This window comes from Mauremys reevesii, linkage group 13, assembly GCF_016161935.1.
Source record: "Mauremys reevesii isolate NIE-2019 linkage group 13, ASM1616193v1, whole genome shotgun sequence".
Taxonomy (NCBI): Eukaryota; Metazoa; Chordata; order Testudines; family Geoemydidae; genus Mauremys; species Mauremys reevesii.
The window spans coordinates 126186-149427 of record NC_052635.1 but is presented as its reverse complement, the minus strand read 5'-3'; the positions used below and the strand labels follow the sequence as shown (position 1 = coordinate 149427).

The following is a 23242-nucleotide window of genomic DNA, read 5'->3' as shown; positions in this document are numbered from 1 at the left end:
TGCAAATTAAAACCCCTGTTTTGTATTTAACACTATTATCAATGCTGGAGGCAAAGCAGGGTTTGGGGGTGGAGACTGACAGCTTGCACGACCCCCAGTTTGAGAACCCCTGGTCTAGGTGACTGACAGGTCTAGGGGCAGGGCCTGGGCACGCGGGTGGGGGGGGGGAATGGCAGCCATCAGGGTGGGGCCTGGGTAACCTGTCCGGAGGGGCGTGCCTGTGATGACTTGCCATGCTAATACCGACCCCCCAGCAGCACTTGGCTCTGCCCTGGCGGGGAATGAGTTAAACTTGCTCCTCATGGAGTTCTGAGGCACCAGCCCCACAGGGGCTGTGGAGGAGGCGCAGCTGGGGGCAGTTCGGGGGGGTCACTAATCCCTCCTTTCCCATGGGCCTCAGGGCGGAGTTTGACAAAGACTGCGAGGACCCTGAGTACAAACCGCTGTCCGGGCCAGCCAAGGAGCAGGACGACGAGGTGAGAGCTACTCCTGGCCACCCCCTCACCCCAGGGTCCCCCTCTGCCCTCAGGTCCCTCTCCACACCGAGTTCCCCATCCCCAGAGACCCCTTCTCCCCCTGCCATAATCCAGCCCCCCATTGGCTCCTGGGGGCATCTGTCCCTGTCTGGGGCAGGCAGCAGGCTGCGTATCGGGCAGGGGGCGGGTGAAATGGCTGAGGGGCACAATACTCCCAGTCCTTAGTGTGTCTCTCCTTCCTCACCCCCAGGGTGATCCCCTGATGCTGCTGGACGAGGAGATCTCGGTGGTGGATGGGGATGAAGGTAAGGGGGTGAGGGAGAGGGTGGCTGGAGCACAGGAAGGGTTAAAGCAGGCACTGTCCTGTAGCATGTAGGCTGGGGGTGGCTGGGAGGGGTTTAGGGTGCAGGGTCCATGCACTGGTGGGGCTCTGACCTGTTGTCCCCCTGCAGGCCAGCCGGGGGAGTGTTGGGGTGCAGAGTCCGTGCACTGGGGGGGGCTCTAACCCCCGTTGTCCCCTTGCAGGCCAGCCGGCCCAGCCCGGGCACCTGTTCTGGCCGCCGGGCTCAGTGCTCACGGCCCGCCTGCGGCGCCTCATCACCGCCTGCCAGCGCAGCTACAAGCAGGAGCAGCTGAAGATGGAAGCCGCAGAGCGGGGGGACCGGCGACGCCGGCGCTGCGAGGCAGCTTGCAAGCTCAAAGAGATGGTGCGCCGGGAGAAGCAGCAGCGGTGAGGCCAGGGCAACATGCAGCCGCAGGGGGGAGGGGAGCCCCACCCTGTTCAAGGACGTGCTGTGGAGACGGGACATGCACCCTGCAGCCACCACAGGCCTCTAGGATGGGGGTGCCTGGTTCTGGGATCTGGGGCGAGGGTGGTGGGGCTTGGGGCAGAGGTGCAGCATCCCAGGGACTGGCTCAGCTCCACGGGCCCGCTGAGGCTTTCCTGTTCCCTGCCCCCAGGTGGACGCGTCGGGAGCAATCAGATTTCTACCGCGTGGTGTCCAGTTTCGGGGTGGAGTACGACCCTGACACGCTGCGTTTCCACTGGGGCCACTTCCGGGCGCTGGCCCGGCTCGACCGCAAGACAGACGAAAGTCTCACCAAGTATTTCCATGGGTTTGTGGCCATGTGCCGGCAGGTGTGCCGGCTGCCCCCGGCCGCCAGCGACGGTGAGTGACTGTCTGTCTATCTGCCAGCAGCCTTGAGTGGGCATAAGATAGGGTGAGGATAGGGGAATGTTGGGGGTCTGGGCTCCCAAAATCTCTGACCTCCGCCCCCCACCACCACCATCTCTCCCCGCAGAGTCCCCAGACCCCACGCTGTTCATCGAGCCCATCTCGGAGGAGCGGGCCTCCAGGACGCTGTATCGCGTGGACCTGCTGCGCCGTCTGCGGGAGCAGGTCCTGTGTCACCCGCTGCTGCAGGAGCGCCTGGCCCTGTGCCAGCCACCAGGCCCCGAGCTGCCCACCTGGTGGGAGTGTGGGCGGCACGACGGGGAGCTGCTGCAGGGGGCAGCACGCCATGGGCTGAGCCAGACCGACACCACCATCATGCAGGACCCCGACTTCTCCTTTCTGGCCGCCCGCCTCAGCTACTTGCATGGCCGGGCTGGGATGCCTCAACCCCCTGCAGGGGGTGCTGGAGCCGCCACGGCCTCCCCCCTGCCCCCCACGCCCGAGCTGCCGATCCCGCTGCTGCCTGTGCTTCTCCCCAAACCTGACTCGGCTGATGACTCGGACTCCGAGCTCGACCTGGGGAAGCTCTCGCCCTCCACGTCTGGGTCATCATCGTCCTGCTCAGAGGACAGCGACGACGAAAGGGGTGAGTGTGGGACCCCCTGTACACCTCTCCCTGGGCTTCTACCCCATCCCCTTTGGGTCACCCATACCCTCCCTGAGCCAGGGATGCCCCCCGCCCTCCACATCCAGGTCATTGTCCTGCTCTGAGGACCGTGCGGAGTGTGGGACCCCCATACCTTCTCCCTGTACCCAGTCTGAGCTAGGGGTCTCCCTCAGCCAGCTCTGACTGCAAACAAGGGTTGGGGACCTGACCCCCCACCCCCCAGCCTGTTCCAGTGACTGTGATGAGAAGTGGGGGTGCCCTCCTGGACCACCTCCAGAAGCCCTTAAAGGCCCGTGGAGCCAGGAATTCCCCCCCCCACACACACACTTTGATATCAAGGTGTCCCCCTCTGGAGTGCAGGGAAGTCCCCTGGCCTTAGGGACAAGCCCCTGGGGGGGGTGGGGGCGGGGCTGTCTGTCTCTGCATCCTCCTCTCCCTTGTCTCTCTCCGCAGGCAGGGCAGCCTGCAGGATGGGTGCTGGCCGTGGGAAGCAGGAGGCCTCCGTCTCCCTGTGGCAGGAGTGGGGGGCAGGGGATGTCTCTCACCATCCTGTGTCTCCCCCCACCCTCACCCCCTAGGCATGATGCCCTGTGGCAGGAGTTGCCTATGGGGTGGAGCGTCTGTCTCTTACCATCCCTCTGGCATGGTGCCCTGCGGGGGGAAGCTGTCCATTAGGGGTGTGGTGTCTGTATCACCACCCCCAGGCACATGCCCTGTGGGAGGAAGCTGTCCATGGGGCGTGTGGTGTCTGTCTCACCACCTTCCCCCACCCACCCCCAGGCATGCCCCCTGGCGAAGCTGTCCATGGGGGGGCGTGGGGTGTCCATCTCATCCTCCTGCCTGGTGCCCTGCGGGGGGAAGCTGTCCATTAGGGGTGTGGTGTCTGTATCACCACCCCCAGGCACATGCCCTGTGGGAGGAAGCTGTCTATGAGGGGGGGTGCCCTGCGGAGGGGAGCTGACCACGGGCGTGTGGTGTCTGTCTCACCACCCTGCTCTTTCCCCACCCCCAGGCACAATGCCCTGCGGGGGGAAGCTGTCCATGGGGGGCAGGGTGTCTGTATCACCACCCCCAGGCACAATGCCCTGCGGAGGGGAGCTGACCATGGGGGGGGTGTGGTGTCCGTCTCACCACCCCCCTCTTTCCCCACCCCCAGGTACCATGCCGTGTGGGGGGAAGCTGTCCATGGGGGGGCGTGGGGTGTCCATCTCTTCCTCATGCCTGGTGCCCTGCGGGGGGAAGCTGTCCATGGGGGCAGGGTGTCTGTATCACCACCCCCAGGCACAATGCCCTGCGGAGGGGAGCTGACCATGGGGGGGGTGTGGTGTCCGTCTCACCCCCCCCCTCTTTCCCCAGGTACCATGCCGTGTGGGGGGAAGCTGTCCGAGGAGGAGGAGGAGGAGTCCCTGCTCTCCCTGCCCACCTCCCAGGAGGGTGACTCTCCCCAGCCCACTGCCCCGGAGCTGCTGCTGCAGGAGCGGCAGCGTGCTCACGAGTGGCCCAAGGTACTGCTCCCTGGCCGGGGGAGGGGGACACAAACCCAGCCCCGATCATCTGAGGAGCTGGGTGGGGCTGTTGGGGGTAGGTTCTGTGGGGGCGTGTAGGGGTTATGGTTACGTGGCAGGTTTTGATGGGGTGGTTGCTGTGGCTCTGTGGGGGGGATGGGGTGATTGCCATGGGTTCTGGGGGGGAATGGGGTGGTTGGCATAGTTACGTGGCTTGTAATGGGGTGGTTGCCATGGTGACACTGACACGCCCCCCCCTGTCTCCCCCAGGACCGGGTGCTCATTAACCGCATCGACCTGGTGTGCCAGGCTGTGCTGTCAGGGAAGTGGCCCTCAAGTCAGCGCAGCCAGGAGCTCTGCGGGGGCCAAGGGGGAGACCTTGCCCCCCGGCTGCCAGGTGACTATGCCAGCTCACCTGCTACCCATGCCTGCCCCCAGGAGGAAGTGCCAGCCCTGTACACCCGTCTCCGGCACAGCCCCGAGGAGAAGGAGTTCACTGTGCAGATCAAGGACGTGAGTGGAGGTTTGGGGGTGCCAGTCCCATGGGAGGGGGGACGGGGGTTACAGGGGATCTCTCTCCAGAGGTGGTGCCTGTGATGACTTGCCATGCTAATACCGACATCTCCCTGGCAGTGCATGTGGCTCTGCCCTGGGGAGGAATGAGTTAAACTCGCTTCTCATGGAGACCTGAGGTGCCTGCTCCCCTGTGGGTCTGTGTCTGTGTGGGGGGGGTCATGCTGGGATGGCATTGGCCCCCATTTCCCGGCCCCCATGCTGATCCTGTCTCTCTCCCAGGAGGAGGGGATCAAGCTGACATTCCAGAAGCATAAGCTGATCCCCAATGGCACTCTACATGAGCGGCACCCGCACCCACTGGGCCACAAGAAGAGCAGCAAGAAGCTGGTGGAGGTGAGGGGGTGGGGGCGCGTATCGGAAGGGGTGGGGGTCCAGCGAGAGCTGCAGAGCCTGGGAGGTGAGGTGGTATGCAGAGGGGTGTCGGCCTCCGTGGAAGCTGCAGTGCCTGAGGCAGGGTCTCTCTCCTGACTGGGGGGTCTCTGCCCCTGCTGGAGCTGTAGTACCTGGGGAGGTGGGATTGCTGGGTGGGGGGGTCTCTCTCCTGGCTGGTGGGGCTCGGTGGGGTCTCACTCTCCTGACTGGGGGTGTCTCTGCCCCAGCTGGAGCTGCAGTGCTTGGAAGGGCTGCGGGGCCCCGACATCGACCTGGAGGCGCGGATCCCAGTTGTGCACAAGGCGAATGGGACGTTGCTAGTGGGGGAGGCGGCCCCACGCCGAGCTGATCTGGAGGCCTGGCTACATGCACACCCTGACTTTGCCATTGACCCCCGCTTCCTGGCTGTGAGTGTCACCCCGCCCCTCCCTTCTGTCAGGGCCATGCCGGAGAGCCCGGAGCCCTCAGGCCCCAGCTTCCTGCCTCTTCAGCCTGGGCTCCTGCTCCCCAGTGCCGGTCTGGACATGGGAGAGAAATGGGCTTTGGACACGGACACGCACACACGCCTCTCTCTTCCTCCCTGGTGCGGCTCCCCCGTCATGTGATCCACCTGAACTGCCCCTTCACTCCCAGAGACACAACTGTGCCCGGAACACACTCCAGGAGCGTTCAGCAGGCCCAGGGCCCTATGGGAATGGACTCTGCTTGGCCCCAAATAGAGGGAGGCTCTGATAGCTACTGCACCCTGGTGCCATGAGGCTGCTGTCGGGTAGAGGCCCTTCAGGGAGGTGGGGCTCTGAGCAGTTGCTCCGCTGGGGGAAGCAGAGCCAGAGCTGAATAACCAGTTGTCACTTTCTCTTGCCCTGATCCCTGTGTGTCATTTCCTGTTCCCACCCCCCAGTACATGGAAGAGCGGCGCAAGCAGCACAAGTGGCACCGGTGTAAAAAGACAGGCCCAATGGAGCTGAGCTGCCTGCCGGGGTTGGAACGGGGCCTGGGGGCCAGTGGCTCCCAGAATGGCAAGAAGGTGAGAGGCAGGTGCTAACCCCTCCCTGTCCACCTCCCCTTCCATCTCACCTAGGGTTCACCCAGCCCCCTCCCATTGATCTACCCCCCACCTTTACCGTTCACCTTCATACAGCCTGTTCTAACGCTCTACAAGGGCAGGGCCAGAGGCTGTGTCTGTGTCTGTCTGGATTCTCCTTGGGTTTCATCCCTCAGACCCCCCTATGGTGTCTGCTCCCTTGGGAGAGGGGTGTGACAGCGAGGAGGATCTCTAGCTGCTAGGCAGAGGGCTCCACTGTCCTTGCTGGGGGCAGGCTAGCCCCATAGCGGTACTGGACTGGGGTGGGGAGCCTTGCCCCACTAATTCCTCCCCTCTCTCTCCCTTCCCAGGGCTTCGTGACTGACCCTGTGATGAGCCGACTGTTGCCAGGGCCATTGGAATCTGAGGGGGGCCTGAAACAGCCACGGGGTCGCCGGGCTGGTGTGGAGCTGTCCAAGATGGTATCCCTGATGGGCGGGGCCGGGCGGAGCCAGCTGGGGGTTATGGGGCCTCTGTCTTTACACGGCCCCTTCCAGCCTGGACCAGCCCCTGGCTCTTCCCTGCCATACATGCCCTTCCCTACAGCCTCCTCCTCTGGATCCCTGCTGCACCCAGGCTTGGGCCATGGCAGCTATCCCCCAGGCCCGCACATGCACCTGGGCTCCCTGGGGCACCCGCAGCCTGACGAGGAAGAGGAGGATGAGGAAGATGAGATAGACGACTTGTCTCAGGGCTATGCCAGTTCAGAACAGGACTTCTCCCTGCTCGATGACCCCATGATGCCAGCCAACTCGGACTCCAGTGATGGTGCTAATGACGGAGGCGACTGAGCTGAACAGACGGAAGGGGGTACTGGAACTCACTGACTGTGGGGGATGGCTGGAGCAACCCTATGGTGGGCCCTCAGCATCCGTCAAACAATCCTCTTCCCCTGCTGGGGGTCAGGGTACCGAGGTGGGGGGACTCTGCCCGGGTATGGGCATAGAGCCTGTCCTGGGGCAGGGGAGCCTCCCTGGGCTAGATGTATGGGGGCTTGGCCAGTAAAACTGCACCCCAGCATGAGGCAGCAGCTGTGGTCACCCCCCAACCTGTGGCATTATGGGCCAGTGTGCATCCTTGCTCCTTACTTGGCCTTCAGGGGGTGGCAGCCCTTATTCTTAGCCCCAGCGGTGCAGGGCCCAATGCTGTATTGTAGGGGGGAGGGGGGCTATATTTATATAAATATGTAATATGTCTTGTGTAATAGGGCAAGGGTGGGGAGGGGATGCTGCGGTGGGGCCGGGACCCTGTGGCGGCTGCCATGTGGCTGGAGCGGGTGAGGGGTGGGGGTGGGGTGGCCTGGGTTAGCGCTTCCTGTAGTTGGATTTTTTTTTCTAATAAAAGAAACAAAATGCACAAAAAAAATCCCCCAACCCTGGCGTATGCGGTGGACGTGGAGGAACTGTGGCCTCCTAGCTATGCCTGGGTAGAGGGAGCAAGTCTTGCCTAGTTTCTCAGCAGCTGTGTCCTGTGAGCAGCTGGGCTCTCCAGGCTCCGACATGGGCCTGTGTGTCAGGTCTCTCCCTCCTGCTGCACCTTCCCCTGGGGAGGCCTAGCTGGCCACTGGAGGGTGAGCCGTCACCCAGCCCTGCTCCCCATCTGGGGCCTGAAGTCTGCCCCTTGCTGGAGTGTCAGCCTGGGCTGCCTGTCCCAGCCCCTCCAGGGCCAAAACGTGGGAGAGCAGCCAGGCTGCCTGCCCCTTCTCTTCTCTCCCCCCACCCCCAACTGGGCCCTAGGGGCTCCCTGCCCCTCCCCCCCCCGGCCTGGCCCATAGGGGCTCCCTACCCCACCCCCTGTCTGGGCCCCTGGGGCCCCTCCCTCCCCTCCCCCTGTCTGGGCCCCCCCCAGCCTGGCCCATAGGGGCTCTGTACCCCTCCCCCTGTCTGGGGCCCCCTGCCCCTCCCCCCCTCCTGGCCCCACCTGCCCCCCCCGACCCACGGGGGCCCCCTGCCCCTCCCCCCCATCCTGCCCCATGGCGCCCCGCTTGGCCACTCCCCTCTTGAGCGCGCATCAGGTTTTTGGCGGGGCGCGCGTGCACGCGAGAGGGGCGGGGGAGGGCACCGCGTGGGAGCCAGGGTGTCACGTGGTCGAGGGCGCGCGGCGGCGTAACCACGTGCTTATCACGCGGGAAGGGGCGTAGCGAGGCCACGCACGCGTGGCGGGATCACGTGCCGGGTGCGCACGCCGCTGGGGGAGGCCGGCGGGGGGCCGCGCGCTGGAGGGGGGGCGAATCCCCGCGGGCGCGAGGTGCCGGCCCGGAAGCGGAAGTGGAGGGCGGGGCGGCAGGAGGCGCTTCCGGGGGCGAGGGGCCGCGGCGGGGCCTGGAGCGCGGGGACGAGCTGAGCCGGAGTCTCCATGGCGCTGAGCCTGGACCGCGAGGCCTATTACCGCCGCGTCAAGCGTCTCTATGGCAACTGGCAGGTGCGGCCCGGGGACCCCCCGGCAGCCCCCGGGACCTGCCCCTGGCAGCCCCGGGACCTGCCCAGGAGCCCCAGGATCTCCTGCCCCTCCCCCGGCAGCCCCCCTGCCCCCGGCAGCCCCCCCGGGACATCCTGGAGCCCTGTTTCTGGGTGCCCACCCGGGACCCTCCCCCAGGACCCCAGCCCCTGGGACCCACCGTGGGGACCCCACCCGGAACACCCACCATGCGGAGACTCCTGGGTTTCTCAGCCTGAGCGCTCCCCATCCCCTGAGCCAGGGGTCTTCTCCGTCCTGCGACACCTCTAGGGGAGAGCCTGCTGGGGAACCCTTCCCCAGATCTGCTCGAGGGGGTCCCCTTCTCCTCCCCCGGGCTAGCAGCCCCCATGCCCCGAGGATCAAGAGAGCTCCCTAGTTCCTCCTCTCAGGGAGTGACCTCCCCCCGCTGGCTGGTGCTAGGCCTTGGCCCCCCCAGCACAGTCCATTCAGTTCAGAATGGGGGGAGACCCCCTGGCTCACCCACCCCAACATCTTCGGGGCCTTTAACTTCTCCCTTACCCACAGGTTGTCCCCTAACTTTGTTTTCCTGTTTCCAGCCTGGGAGCAAGGCAGCATGTCCAGGGGCAGGGGGTCACTGCTCAGGATTGGCCCCAAGGGCTCCCTGTGGCAGGGGGATTTGGGCATTGGTAGTGGTGAGGGGCCATTTTGGAGTATAGGGGTTATCTTTTCCCACTCAACATAATGCTGTTTTCTGCCATTGAGAGGTACCATGTTGCAATGAGCTCCCTACCCATGAGGGGCTCTAGTGGTGAAGAGTTCCACTGGCTGCTAGTGGTGAAGTGCCCAGCTCTGAACTCTGCTCCCTCCCCCCCCCCCCCGCCCCGTGTTTATTGCACGTGTAGCAGCCTCCAGTAGGGAACTGGGGCACCATCACACTAGATGCTGCACAGAAGAGGCCTCCCCGAGTCTTTTGTGATCTAAGCACAGAGCTGAAGGTGGAGCAGCCACAAGAGCTGTGTTAAGATCAAAGGGTGCATGGGAAGAGGAGCCTGGGACTGGGGGGGGGGCTCAACTTCCTGCTCTGCCACAGACTCTCTGTGAGACCTTGGACCAGTACCTTAGCCTCCCAGTACAATGGGGATGCTGCCCTACTCCGCAGGGGAGCATGGGCATAAATACATTTGATTGTGACACGCTCGGATACTACAGGAATGGGGTCTGGATAAATAATTTGGACTGCTAGAAGCTCCCACCTTGATTTGGGGGCCTAGGGGTTGTTAGTGGTGTTAGTGGGTTGTTAGTGGTGAGCTGATCCTTTGGGCTCTTTTGCCAGCCCCAAATGTTCCAAAATCACGAGATGGCCCTAAAATGGTGATTGGTTTTTTTAAAGGCACTTTGGTGTCTTGTTTTTGTTTTTTGCTGTTTGGTTTCTAGGTCTTTGGGTAGCACTTGAGTCACATTCCCAGGCTTTTCTCTGCTACCTAGAGTCTAGAAATGTGCCATGAGTTTCAGCTTTTCTGACGTGCCTAGGGGATTTGGGTGCCAGTTCTGTTCACTTTGATGGGAGTAGGGTGTCCAAATCCCTCAGGTACCTTAGGCCATCTCTGCCCAAGTGAGAGGCTAGGACTTTCAAAGGGAGTTAGGTGCCCAGCAGTCATTGATTTACAGGTTGGGTCCCGAACTCCCTTAAGCTAAACAGTCTTCTCTGTCTAATTTTGTAGTCAGCTGTTGTCTCCTTTCTCATTCATCTCTGCTAACCGCTCTTCCTTTCTCATTGCCCATCCACGACCTTCCCCTTCGGTTTCTGCTCTGTCCTTTCTAAGAACTCTCCAAGTTTGTATCACAACATTAGGATTGCTCCCTACCCCTCGAAGTCCTGGGCTGCCCTTCCGAGGCTACAGATCATTGAGAGCCCGGAGAGGTCAAATGAGCCTTTCTGATTAGCATGACGTGGTTTGGGGCAGCTAGTGGGGGAGACACCCCAGCCCTCACTTCCCTCTGCTTCCCTTGCAGAAGGGAGAGGATGACTATGCCAACGTCGATGCCATCGTGGTCTCGGTGGGGGTGGATGAGGAGATTGTCTATGCCAAGTCCACTGCCCTGCAGGTCAGTAGGAGGGAAATCCGTGGAGGATGCTGCTGAGGCTGGGAATGAGGAAAGTGCTGAGCAGAGGGGAGGTTGGGGTAGCACTCGCGAGGAGTAGGGGGGAGTCTTTGATGGGGAGTGACTCCTTTCCCTCACGGCTCCCCTTCCCGCAGACGTGGCTCTTTGGCTACGAGCTCACCGACACCATCATGGTTTTCTGCGAGGACAAGATTCTGTTCATGGCCAGCAAGAAGAAGGTGGAGTTCCTGAAGCAGATCGCCAACAGCAAAGGCAGCGAGAACGCCAATGGTGTGCCAGCCATCACGCTGCTCGTGCGAGAGAAGGCGAGTGTGTTGCGCGGTGCCAGGCAGTTGTGGGTCGCTGGGCGGCGGGGTGTCCCTGGGGGCGCTGGGCGGCGGGGTGTCCGGGCGTGGCTGGGGGCACTGGGCAGCGGGGTGTCCAGACGGGGCTGGGCGTGGCTGGGGGTGCTGCGGCGGGTGTCCGACAAGGCAGGGCTGGGCGGCGGGGTGTCCGGACAAGGCCGGGCGGGGCTGGGGGCGCTGGGCGGCGGGGTGTCCGGGCGAGGCGGGCGGCACTGGGCAGCGGGGTGACCAGCTGGGGCTGGGCGTGGCTGGGGGTGCTGCAAGGCGGGGTGTCCGGGGGGGGCTGGGCGGCGGGGTGTCCGGACAAGGCCGGGTGGGGCTGGGGCGCTGGGCGGCGGGGTGTCGGACAAGGCGGCGTGGCTGGGGCACTGGGCAGCGGGGTGTCCAGACAAGGCTGGGCGTGGCTGGGGTGCTGCAAGGCGGGTGTCCAGGCGGGGCTGGGCGGCGGGTGTCCGGACAAGGCCGGGCGGCTGGGGCGCTGGGCGGCGGGGTGTCCGGGCGTGGCTGGGGGCACTGGGCAGCGGGGTGTCCAGACGGGGCTGGGCGTGGCTGGGGGTGCTGCAAGGCGGGGTGTCCAGGCAGGGCTGGGCGGCGGGGTGTCCGGACAAGGCCGGGCGTGGCTGGGGCGCTGGGCGGCAGGGTGTCCAGATGGGGCGTGGCTGGGGCGCTGGGCGGCGGGGTGTCCAGACGGGCTGGGCGTGGCTGGGGTGCTGGCGGCGGGGTGTCCGGCCGTGGCTGGGGTGCTGGCGGCGGGGTGTCTGGGCGTGGCTGGGGTGCTGGCGGCGGGGTGTCTGGGCGTGGCTGGGGGCACTGGGCAGCGGGGTGTCCGGCGAGGCTGGGCGTGGCTGGGCGCTGGGCGGCGGGGTGTCCGGCCGTGGCTGGGGTGCTGGCGGCGGGGTGTCTGGGCGTGGCTGGGGTGCTGGCGGCGGGGTGTCCGGACGAGGCCAGGCGTGGCTGGAGGCGCTGGGCGGCGGGGTGTCCGGGCGGGGCTGGGCGTGGCTGGGGGTGCTGGCGGCGGGGTGTCCGGGCGTGGCTGGGGGTGCTGGCGGCAGGGTGTCTGGACGAGGCCGGGCGTGGCTGGAGGGGCTGGGCAGCAGGGCGTCCGGGCGGGGCCGGGCATGGCTGGGGGTGCTGGCGGCGGGGTGTCCGGGCGGGGTTGGGGTGGTGCATGCTGAGGGGTGGAGAGTTGTGGAATGAATATGAGAGTGTTGTGTTTTACCCATTGAAAGTTACGGGAAGGTTGAGCCCATGCGAGTCGGAGGAAGTTGACGGTTGTGCACACTGGGTTGGGAGGAGGTTGAGGTTGCTGCTTATGGAGGAGTTGGTGGATGTTGATGGTGTGCTGGGCCGGGCTGGAGGGAGAGCTGGTGAGGGCCTTACGCTCATGGCTTGCTTGGGGAGGCAGGGTGAAGGGCAGGAGTAGCAAATGGGCTCTGGTGATGCAAGCTGCCGCCTCCCTAATGCCACTCCCCCATCTCGGGGGGCTAACCCTGCCCATGCCCCCTGTAGAACGAGAGCAACAAGGGGAACTTTGAGAAGATGATCGAGGCGCTGAAGGGCAGCAAGAGCGGGAAGCGCATTGGGGTCTTCAGCAAGGACAAGTTCCCCGGGGAGTTCATGAAGAGCTGGAATGATTGCCTCAGCAAGGAGGGCTTCGAGAAGGTGAGCAGGGGGGCAGGATGGGTGGGTGGGAGCTGCTCCTGTTCCCCTCCCTTCCCCCAGCTCTGGCTCTGCAGGCGGATATCAGTGCGGTTGTGGCCTTATGCCAAGGCAGGTATGTGGGGAGCTCCACCTGCCCCCCTCACACCCTCCCTGTCTGTGGAGCAGGTAGATATCAGCGCAGTCGTGGCCTACACTATTGCAGTGAAGGAGGATGGGGAACTGAACCTGATGCGCAAAGCAGCTGCCATCACCTCTGAGGTCTTTAACAAATTCTTCAAGGAGCGGGTCATGGAGATTGTCGACGCTGACGAGGTGAGAGAGTAGGGAGGCCCCAGGGGTGCGGTGGGGTGAGCTGTGGCTGGCAGGTTGGGGGAGCCTGGTGGGGGGTGAGTCGCGGCTGGGAAGAGGGGGCCTGGTGGGGGCGAATCCTGCAGTTTGTCTGGCTGTTCCTACTTGAAGTCTCCATGTGCCCCACAGAAAGTGCGGCACAGCAAGCTGGCAGAGTCGGTGGAGAAGGCCATCGAGGAGAAGAAGTACCTGTCAGGGGCTGACCCCTCCACGGTGGAGATGTGCTATCCCCCCATCATCCAGAGTGGCGGCAACTACAACCTCAAGTTCAGCGTTGTCAGGTCAGTGCCAACAGGGCTCCTAACCCTCTCTTCCACCCCAGTATCCCACCCCTACCGCTGCTGAGCAGGCAGGCCAGGGCCAGGGCCCGGCCTCGCTTCCCCCAGAACCACCCAATGCTGGAGACTTGTTGGCTGAAAGGGAACAGTTGGTCTCTAGAGAGGAGTCGGGGAGCTGGTACTGCTGGCTGGATTGGGTTGGTCTGGCTGGCCCTGCCTTTTCCAAGCTCCAGGGACTCCTGGCTCAGCCCCCAGACACCCCACACCAAGCCCATGACTAACGCCTTCCCGAAATCCGCCTCTCTCCGTCCATCCCCCAGTGACAAGAACCACATGCACTTCGGGGCCATCACCTGTGCCATGGGCATCCGCTACAAATCCTATTGCTCCAACCTGGTGCGCACGCTCATGGTGGACCCGCCCCAGGAGGTGCAGGACAATTACACCTTTCTGCTGCAGCTGCAGGAGGAGCTGCTCAAGGAGCTGCGGCATGGTGAGTAGGGGTGGGGGTGGGGGTGCTGGAGAAGTGTGGGGGGGGTCATGCTGTCTCATGGGTGGAGGGGGGTGGAGGATGTCGCATTGCCCCGCCCTTGCGGGGGAGGGGGGCATGATGCTGCCCTGGCCCACGTGGGAGGGAAGGGGAGGACATCGCGCCGCCTGGTGCTCATGCTGAGACTCCCCCAGGCGTGAAGCTGTGCGAGGTCTATGCTGCCGTCATGGATGTGGTGAAGAAGCAGAAGCCAGAGCTGTTGAACAAGATCACCAAGAACCTGGGGTAAGAAACCGCCCCCAACTCCCACTACACAAACCCACATGCACCGCGCACCCTGCACCGCCCCCTGAGTCTGCTGAGCATGAGCACCCAGGACCTAGGGGGAGAGAACCCTGCTCCAGGTTCCAGCCCCCGTGCGCCCAGTGCCTGCACTGCTCAGCTTGGCTTAGGCTGGAGTGGTGCCTGCAATCTCTGCCCAGCTAGTGTAGGGCAGGGAGCATTGCCAGGGCCAGAGGGTGGCTATGGGTAACCCATCCGCCCTCTGGATTCTTCCCAGATTTGCCATGGGCATCGAGTTCAGAGAGGGCTCCCTCGTCATCAACAGCAAGAACCAGCACCGGCTCAAGAAAGGTAAGACACCCCCCCACACCACCACACACACAGCTCCCTTCCCACTGATGTCATCACAGCCCCATGCCCTCAGAGCCAGCTCAGTTATGGGGAGAAACCCCCCTTGTCCTCACAGTCAGATACCCAGGTCCTGCACCCCCCCAGGCAGCCCTTCTCCTGCAGGCGAGGAGCTCCCCTAAAGCCTATGGGGGGAGGGGATAGCTCTGTGCGCCCTGTGCATGTGGACTGGTTGGCGACAGCTGCCGTCCCCGCATGTCCCCCGGGCCCTGCCACCCCAGCCTGGACCTCTCTGAGCCGTGTCACCCCCTTTCCCATCTGGCTGGCAGGGATGGTATTCAGCATCAACGTGGGCTTCTCCGACCTGACCAACAAGGAGGGGAAGAAACCAGAGGAGCGAACATATGCACTGTTCATTGGGGACACCGTGCTGGTGGATGAGGTGGGTGTGGGGTCGCAAGGTTATTTGGGGGGCACCGTGCTGATGGATGAGGTGAGGGGAGGGGTCTCAAGGTTATTTGGGGGGCACCGTGCTGGTGTGTATGGGGGTGGGGCCAGAGGGTTATTTGAGGGGCACTGTGCTGGTGGATGGGGGGCGTGCAGGGTTATTTGGATGGGTTGCACTGTGCTGGTGGATGGGGGGCGTGCAGGGTTATTTGGGGGGCACCGTGCTGGTGGATGGGGGGCATACAAGGTGAGTATTTTCTGCGTCTCTGCCCCCATGTGGGTTTATGGGCTGCCATCCACTCCCCCCTCTGACTCTCCCTTTACTGTCCAAGGACGGCCCGGCCACCATCCTCACCTCTGTTAAGAAGAAGGTCAAGAACGTTGGCATCTTCCTCAAGGTGAGGCTGGGAGTGTGGAAGAGGTGGGGGGAAGTCAGACTCGATATCAGAGCAGGGCCTGGGGGTCTCCCATGCTTCAGGGGCAGTGAGTTCTGCGTGGAGAAAGGCAGGGGACGACAGAAGGTCCCCAAGGTGCTGGGTGGGGGTGGGACTGGGGAGATGTTGGGGGACAAAGTGGCAAAATTTCATAAATTTGTAGGTCCCAAGGCAGAAGGGATCATTACAACCCTCTGGTCTGACGTTCTGCAGAATACAAGCCAGCGAACAACCCCAGTGTAATTCCCAGCACATCCCTTCCAGGGGGGTGGAGGATGAAGGGAGCAGGGCAACTTTGGGGCAGAGGTGTAGAGGGTGGGGGCAGCAGCTCTGACCATTCTGCCTATCTCCCACAGAACGAAGATGAGGAGGAGGAAGAGGAGGAGAAGGATGAGGCTGAAGACCTGCTGGGGCGCAGCTCCCGAGCAGCAGCGCTGCTGACGGAGCGGACACGGGTGCGGTTCCCCTCCTACCATGGGGAGCTGGGCAGGGCTGGTTGGGCTAAAGAGCCCACATGGGACACCTCTCGGGGGTCCTGCGGCTCAGAAGGGGCTAGGGGAGCTAATTCCCACAAGGGAGGTGCTGGGGGCCCCGCTCCTATGGGACTGGGGATGAGTGGTCCTTGTGGCTGCGGGGCTGGCTCGGGGCAGGGCGGTGGCTAGGCTGCTGAGCTGGGGTCTGGGCCTCACTCGCATTCCTGCTCCCCCCAGAATGAGCTGACGGCAGAGGAGAAGCGTCGAGCACACCAGAAAGAGCTGGCCATGCAGCTTAATGAGGAGGCCAAGCGGCGGCTGACGGAGCAGAAGGGCGAGCAGCAGATCCAGAAGTGAGTGGGAGGGAACTTGGGGTGAGAGCAGATCTAGGAGTGAGTGGGGGGGAACTCAGGGGGCAGGGAGGGCAGTGACTCTAGAAGTGAGTGGGAGGGGAGCATGGGAGCAGAGTGGGCAGATCCAGAAGTGAGTGGGAGGAGACTCTGGGGGGCTGTGCTGTGTTTCGGAGGAGGCTGTGTGTGACCACTGGATATCTGGGAGCCCGGGGGGCTGTGCTGCGTTTCGGAGGCGACTGTGTGCGCCTGCTGGATATCGGGGGGGGGTCCCGGGGGGCTGTGCTGTGTTTCAGAGGAGGCTGTGTGTGCCCGCTAGATATCTAGGGACCCCGGGGGGCTGTGCTGTGTTTCGGAGGCGACTGTGTGCGCCTGCTGGATATCTGGGAGCCCTGGGGCAGGGGCTGTGCGGTGTTTCATCTTTCCCTCACCCCGCCCAGGGCCCGCAAATCGAACATCTCCTACAAGAACCCATCGCTGATGCCCAAGGAGCCGCACATCCGGGAGATGAAAATCTACATTGACAAGAAATACGAGACTGTCATCATGCCAGTCTTTGGCATCGCCACGCCCTTCCACATCGCCACCATTAAGGTGTGTGGGGCTGGATAATGGGGACCCTGCATGCTTCTGCGTGGCCACCATCAGCCTAGGGAGGTGACTCCTCAGCACACGGGGCAGGGAGGGGGTTAGGAAACCTGTTGGGTTGAGGGGGGTGTTGGTTGTTCAGCTCGAAGGAAAGTGGGGTCCGTTTCCCCCAGAGGCCCTGTCTCTAGGGGCCATACAGGCAGGAGCCCTGGTTGGGGGGGGGGGTGGTTTACAGGTGGGAGCGGGGTACAGAGAAGGCCCCAGCTGCATTCAGGGCGCACAGCCTGACTGACCCCCCCACCTCCCCATGGTGCAGAACATCAGCATGTCGGTGGAGGGTGACTACACCTACTTGCGCATCAACTTCTACTGCCCGGGCAGTGCCCTGGGGCGCAACGAGGGCAACATCTTCCCCAACCCCGAGGCCACCTTCGTCAAGGAGATGTGAGTGCCCCCTTCTGCCTTCCCCACCCTCTGCCCACTGCCTGGAAGACTTTCCCCAATCCCCACGCTGCCGGGGGGGCCTTTCCAATCCCTGCCCTACAGCCCCCTCAAGCCCCAGGCTGGGCTGGGCTGGGACTCCTGGCTCTGGCACAGTCTGGCTGTGTGACCTGGGCTCTTGGCCTCTGTACATGGGGGAGCTTGACAGCGTGCTGCATGGGGCAGCGGGGAGACTGGGCACCAGCTTCCTGTGGGGGCTGGGCGCCTGGATGCCCTGGGCGTGCAGTGCTGTTACACCCAGTAACTGCTCACCGCACCTCCCCCAGCACATATCGTGCCTCCAACATGAAGACGCCGGGTGAGCAGACGGTGCCAGCCCTCAACCTGCAGAATGCTTTCCGCATCATCAAGGAGGTGCAGAAACGCTACAAGACCCGAGAGGCGGAGGAGAAGGAGAAGGAGGTGAGCCAGGAGCGGGGAGCCCCTGGGAGCCTGGGGAAAGCTGTCCCCAGATCCTGATGTCAGGCAGAGACACTTACCAGTCCTGGGGCTCTGTGCTCTGCGGGATCTCATTCCCTGTCTCTCCTCCTGTCTCTCTAGGGCATCGTCAAGCAAGACTCGCTCATCATTAATCTGAACCGGAGCAACCCCAAGCTAAAGGACCTGTACATCCGGCCCAACATCGCTCAGAAGAGGATGCAAGGCTCGCTGGAGGCCCATGTCAATGGTAGGGGCCCCTTTCCCCAGCCCGCTCGGCTCCAGCCCAAGGGTCCCCTCTCACTGTCTGTCTCTTGGGCAGGTTTCCGCTTCACGTCCGTGCGAGGAGACAAGGTCGACATTCTGTACAACAACATCAAACACGCGCTGTTCCAGCCCTGCGACGGGGAGATGATCATTGTGCTGCACTTCCACCTCAAGGTAGGGCCTGCGCCCCCAGGAACCACCTCCTGGCCTGGTCTTGCCCTGCTCTGTGCAGGGCTGGGGGGATCTCTGACAGGGTTTGACCTGGGGGATGGTGTGGGGTGTGAGAGACAGTGGAGCCTTCATGCCTCCCCTCCACTCCCCCAGAACGCCATTATGTTTGGGAAGAAGCGGCACACGGATGTGCAGTTCTACACCGAGGTGGGCGAGATCACCACAGACCTGGGCAAGCACCAGCACATGCATGACCGCGATGACCTCTACGCCGAGCAGGTGAGATGTGGGGCCAGGGTAGGGGGGCAGCCTCCAGGCTGACCTTGCAGCCCCTGCAGATTGAGTGCGAGATGAGTGGGGCTGAGCCGAGGGGTCTCTGTCCCTAGGAGGCTGTGCTGACCCTGCAGATGGAGAGCGAGGGGGTACGTTAGGGGGGCTCCTCTCCCCGGGAGCCTGGCTGATGTCCCTGTGCCCCGCGCAGATGGAGGCGGGGGGCTCAGAAGGGGGGTCTCTCCCCAGGAGCCTGGCTGATGTCCCTGTGCCCCGCGCAGATGGAGGCGAGGGGGTAGGCGGGGGGCTCAAAGGGGGGTCTCTCCCCGGGAGCCTGGCTGATGTCCCTATGCCCCACACAGATGGAGCGCGAGATGAGGCACAAGCTGAAAACGGCCTTTAAGAATTTCATCGAGAAGGTGGAGGCTCTGACCAAGGAGGAGCTGGAGTTCGAGGTGCCCTTTCGGGACCTGGGGTAAGGGGAAGAACTAGGGCATCAAGGTGCCCTTCCAGCACCCCTAAGGATGGGGGGAGCAGGGGCATGGCGGGTGCCCTGTCGGGGAGTAAGGGCGTGGAGGGTGCCCTTGCGGGACCTTTGGGCCGGATCAGGGACGTGGAGGTGCCCTTCCGGGACCTGAGGGTTTGTGGCCCTGGGCCCCGTGGACACAGTCTGTGACACAAGTCTGCCCCCTCGCCCCCACTCTGGTTCTGTGGCTCTCACTGACCTTGCTCGCTTTGCTCTCTGGCAGGTTCAATGGTGCCCCCTACAGAAGCACCTGCCTGCTCCAGCCGACCAGCAGTGCCCTGGTGAATTGCACTGAGTGGGTGAGTGTCCGTGGGGGACCTGTTCGTGCCCCCCAACTCAGTCCCTGCCCTCCTCAGGGCCTGGCACAAACCTGTGTCCCAAGGGAGCCGCCTGGGTGCTTATGGGGGTGGGCAGAGCTCAGGGCAAGCGCTGGCACTGTAGAGTGGGAAGGGATGGGGTGCAGCTTCATCCCATGATTACTGGTCCCATTGGCAGGGGGTCTCGGTCCCAGGGCTGGTGAGGGGGCTGTCTCCATCCTGGGCCTGACCCCACCCTTCCCCTCCAGCCTCCGTTCGTGGTGACGCTGGACGAGGTGGAGCTCATTCACTTTGAGCGAGTCCAGTTCCACCTGAAGAACTTTGACATGGTCATCGTCTACAAGGACTACAGCAAGAAAGTGACCATGATCAATGCCATCCCTGTGGCCTCCCTCGACCCCATCAAGGAGTGGCTCAAGTGAGTGACCCCACCGTCCCCCTCCCCGATACCTACCTCATCAGGATCCCGATCCCCCACCATACCCACCAGTTCCATCTACTGGGGGGGTCCCCACTGAGGAGTGACCACCCCTCGACCCCTCCACTGAGACCTACTTCACCAGGATACCGATCCCCCAGCTCCCCCTAATCCCAGTTCCCAGCCTCCTCATTACCCACCAATGTCATCAGCTGGAAGTCCCTCCCCCTCCCCCCTGCCTCTCCTGGTGCCTACCTCACACACACCAGGACTCTGCCCCAGAGCTTCCCAGAGTGGAATGATTTAAATCAAGGGAATTTAAATCACCAGTTTTTAATCATGATTTAAATCAATTTTAATTGTTTTGCATTTGTACTTTTTAGGGTTTTTTTCTCCTAAAGAAAGGTTGATTCTCATTGGCTGGTAACCATTAAAACAAGTTGATCTGCAACTGAATACAGCCTTTACACTACATTTAGTTCTTTTTGCTACCCAGGAGGACATACTAGCTATATCTATACACAGTTATTTAAGCAATGATAGCAATTTACATGTCATTCAGATTCTTAACTTTACATTTTTTATTCTGTGAGAAAATGGTGACTGATTCATATCTTGAAGATGATTTTTTACTTCTGGTTAGTGTCAAGCTCTGTTTGGATAGAAATTCAAATTCAATTTAAAAATGCACAGACCCATTGTAAAATACTTTATTAGTTAAATAAACTGTCTTAATGTGCAAGATACATTCAAAAAAAGTATACCAAAGTTTTATCTAAACATGTTTTGCACTTAAAACCAATTAAGCAAGGGAAGCTTTTCCAATTCCCAGTAGGTTTTTCAACTTTGAAAACTAGTCATTGAACTGAACTTTGAATGCACTGAAATGAAGAAAATATTCTCTCTGCACTTGCAGAAGAGGCTACTGCTATTAAAAGCCTGTTAGGCCTTCAGCAAACTCTGGTTCCAAGTGCTTGACCAGCTACTTCCACCAGTTCAGTGGCTTAATTTTCCTTAAAAGTTGGTAGTAAACATTTACTGAATAAAAATATTAAATTTAATATAAATAGACTATAGTAAATTTAGGCCTGAACATAGGTTGTCATAATTTTAAATAACTTTATTTTTTTATAAATAAGTAAACCTGTTTAGTTTTACATAAAATTTATCCACTCTGGAGCCTCCTGATACCATTCCCCTGAGTCTCAGTCCCCTCATCCACTGGGACCCAATACTGATCTCTCCTTTCTCCCTAGCTCTTGTGACCTGAAGTACACGGAGGGGGTGCAGTCCCTCAACTGGACGAAAATCATGAAGACGATTGTGGATGACCCTGAGGGCTTCTTTGAGCAGGGGGGTTGGTCGTTCCTGGAGCCTGAGGGAGAGGTATGGGCAGGGCCAGCTTTAGGCCAATTCCCCTGAATCGGGCCCCGCGCCTAAGAGGGCCCAGTGGCAGGGCCGCCCAGAGTGGGGGGCAAGTGGCCAAGAATCCCTTCCCTGGCTAGAGGCACCTTTTTAATTTTTACTCACCCGGCGGCGCTCCGGGTCTTCGGTGCCATTTTGGCGGCGGGTCCTTCAGTGCCGCCAAACACCCGGAGCAAGCGAAGGACCCACCGCCAAAGACTCAGAGCGCCGCCCGGTGAGTACAAGCCCCACGTGTTTTTTTAACGTGGTTTTTTTTTTTTTTAGTCATCCCTGCCAGGGCCCCGTCGAAACTGTTCGAATTGGGCCCCGCAATTCCTAAAGCCGGCCCTGGGTAGGGGGTGGGGATGGGACTCTGACTGCCCTGGAGAGTGGTGAGGGAGGGCTCTGTCTCACAAGGGGGAGGGGCCCCTGCAAAGCGATGATAGTTGAGGGGGATTATTTTGATTTCCTCTGGACACCCCAGTATCTGAGCCCAATGAAACATTAATTAATCTGATCTCACTCCCACTTCTCTCTGCCCCCCATGACCTATGGGAATCACTGAAGATCATCCAGTGAATCAGTGACAACTGGAGATAGAACCCAGGAGTTCTGATTCCTGGCTGGGATCTCTCCCCAGGGCAGTGATGCCGAGGTCGGGGAGTCAGAGTCAGAGATCGAGGATGAGACATTTAACCCCTCGGAGGATGAATATGAGGAGGAGGAAGAGGACAGTGATGAAGATTACTCGTCTGAGGCCGAGGAATCAGGTGAGGCCCCTGCAGCTTAGGCCGGGGGTGGAGGGGTTCTTGACACCAAGCCTCTGCGCTGGGGGTCTGACCCTGAGGGGTCACCTGGCAGAGTACTCAACTACTCCCCTTCTCCTGGGAGCCCTCCCTTATCCTCCACACACTGCCTGCTCTGTCCTGCCTGATTTCCCCTCCCACCTGTGCTCCCATTCTGAGGGGTGGGGTGAGGTGGGGATGGGATCCTTGTTGTTCCAGTATAGGAGGATGGTTTCCCCTCATTGGACAAAGGGTTGAGCTGGGGGGTGGGGCTGCGCACTGGGCCATCCTCTGAGCTCCTGTCTCCATTTGCAGATTACTCCAAGGAATCCATGGGCAGCGAGGAGGAGAGTGGGAAGGACTGGGACGAGCTGGAGGAAGAGGCCAGGAAAGGTGAGTGCCAGCCCTTGTGCACTTGGGGAGATGTCTCACCAGGGCCATGGGATCTGGGTTTCCTTGGGGCACCTTGTTCACTCGGACCCCTAATGGGTATGGTGGGAGGGGACAGAGCCCTGCACCTCCTGTTGCTTTGCGGTAGAACAGGAGAGCTGGTAGTGGAGGGTGTTGGTGGGGATAGGTACCCAGTCTCTCACCTGTCCAGGAGTTGGGTGGATGGAGGAGGGTGGGTTACACAGCCATGCCCTGACCCCCGTCTCACTCCCCTAGCGGACCGGGAGAGCCGGTACGAGGAAGAGGAGGAGCAGAGCCGCAGCCTGAGCAGGAAGAGGAAGGGCCCAGCCCACAGTTCCAGCCGCCGCAGTTCCCACAGCCGCAGCCCAGGCCGCAGCTCGGGACCCCCCAAGAAGAAGAGGAAGTAGGCAGTGAACTCTGACCCTCCCCAGTGGCCAAGCCTGGGGCACCAGACCCTGCTCAATAGCCAGTCCCAAGGCTGGGGGGGGCACCATGCCCCACCCACAAACTTTTGTCTTTTCCTGTTTTCAGTTTTCCCCATTTTGTTTCTTGAGTTTTTCTGGCCATTTGTACGGACCAATCAGCTGTGAGAATTCCAGGCCCCGTCTGCCTGTAACCATGGACATGGGCACTGCCAATGAAGAGGAGAAAGGACACTGATGTCAGTGATGTGCTCCCCACACCCCCTTCACTCCCTCCTGGGGTCCCACCCTAGTCACCCCCACATTCCCCTGCGAGGCGTAAGCATGGCCATGGCGCAGGCTGGTGCTTTCTTCCCCCAGGGAGTATCTGGCGATGGAATCATCCCCTCCTTCCCAACAGCTCTGGGGAGACCCGCAGCCAGCGCAGAGGAGCTCGGAGTGACTTCATCCTCGGGGTGCTGGTAACCAAGGCTGGGTTGGCCCCTACAGGTCCATCCCATCCCTACTGGAGGGGTTGGAAGTGGGCCAGCCCTGCCGGGAGCGGGGTGCATGGGGGGAGTGGTCTAGCCCTGAGGATCCAGCTTCTTGTTTTTTACTCGCCTGGCTCTGTCCTGTATTTATCTCGTTTCCTCCGTTGCCAAGTCAAGCCTCTGGCGGGAGAGATGCTTTTGTTTTGGAGGGTTTTATCGTGTCATCTCCCCTGGGCCCCCATCACCTCTCCCTGCTGCTTGCTGGTGAGGAAGGCCCCTGGGAGGTGATGGGGCAGGGGAGGGCTCTAATTTTTTTTCATAGCTGGTAGCTCTTGGATTTTCGACTTTGGAGAATTGAAACAATAAAATGTTTTTTTGTAAGTTCACCTTTTCCAGGTGCTGAGTCTGTTCAGTCAGGGGGG

General features: G+C 61.6%; 2 protein-coding genes and 2 non-coding genes across 6 annotated transcripts in view; all 4 read left to right on the top strand.

Moving 5' to 3' along the window:
* CHD8 (chromodomain helicase DNA binding protein 8) overlaps positions 1 to 6955 on the top strand; it is a 34186-nt gene extending 27231 nt beyond the window's left edge. Inside the window, exons 28-38 of one of the 3 annotated variants that reach the window (XM_039498224.1) lie at positions 401 to 476; positions 727 to 781; positions 1002 to 1206; positions 1437 to 1645; positions 1779 to 2297; positions 3675 to 3823; positions 4094 to 4336; positions 4619 to 4732; positions 4999 to 5178; positions 5673 to 5798; positions 6167 to 6955. In XM_039498224.1, coding sequence (XP_039354158.1) covers positions 401 to 476; positions 727 to 781; positions 1002 to 1206; positions 1437 to 1645; positions 1779 to 2297; positions 3675 to 3823; positions 4094 to 4336; positions 4619 to 4732; positions 4999 to 5178; positions 5673 to 5798; positions 6167 to 6646 — 2356 coding nt within the window. In that variant the 3' untranslated portion in view covers positions 6647 to 6955. Of the gene's footprint in view, positions 1 to 400; positions 477 to 726; positions 782 to 1001; positions 1207 to 1436; positions 1646 to 1778; positions 2298 to 3474; positions 3634 to 3674; positions 3824 to 4093; positions 4337 to 4618; positions 4733 to 4998; positions 5179 to 5672; positions 5799 to 6166 lie in introns of those variants that run through there. The other 2 variants (XM_039498225.1, XM_039498226.1) reach the window with 2 other exon arrangements.
* On the top strand, positions 216 to 318 carry LOC120381350. The gene has a single exon (XR_005588037.1). It is a non-coding gene; the product is annotated as a small nucleolar RNA U6-53/MBII-28 (small nucleolar RNA).
* Positions 4412 to 4519, top strand: LOC120381349. The gene has a single exon (XR_005588036.1). It is a non-coding gene; the product is annotated as a small nucleolar RNA U6-53/MBII-28 (small nucleolar RNA).
* A 1171-nt stretch (positions 6956 to 8126) lies between the features above and the next one.
* Positions 8127 to 23211, top strand: SUPT16H (SPT16 homolog, facilitates chromatin remodeling subunit). The gene is made up of 26 exons (XM_039498856.1): positions 8127 to 8276; positions 10287 to 10379; positions 10532 to 10702; positions 12251 to 12403; positions 12569 to 12715; positions 12881 to 13032; positions 13350 to 13522; positions 13714 to 13804; positions 14079 to 14152; positions 14479 to 14591; positions 14929 to 14994; positions 15387 to 15485; positions 15741 to 15856; positions 16294 to 16447; positions 16758 to 16885; positions 17209 to 17344; positions 17483 to 17609; positions 17682 to 17800; positions 17951 to 18076; positions 18430 to 18542; positions 18817 to 18892; positions 19159 to 19328; positions 20585 to 20714; positions 21373 to 21502; positions 21833 to 21910; positions 22184 to 23211. Exons 1-26 carry the CDS (start codon positions 8211 to 8213, stop codon positions 22333 to 22335), a joined length of 3153 nt encoding a protein of 1050 aa, XP_039354790.1. The 5' UTR covers positions 8127 to 8210; the 3' UTR covers positions 22336 to 23211.
* Positions 23212 to 23242: the final 31 nt, after the last annotated feature.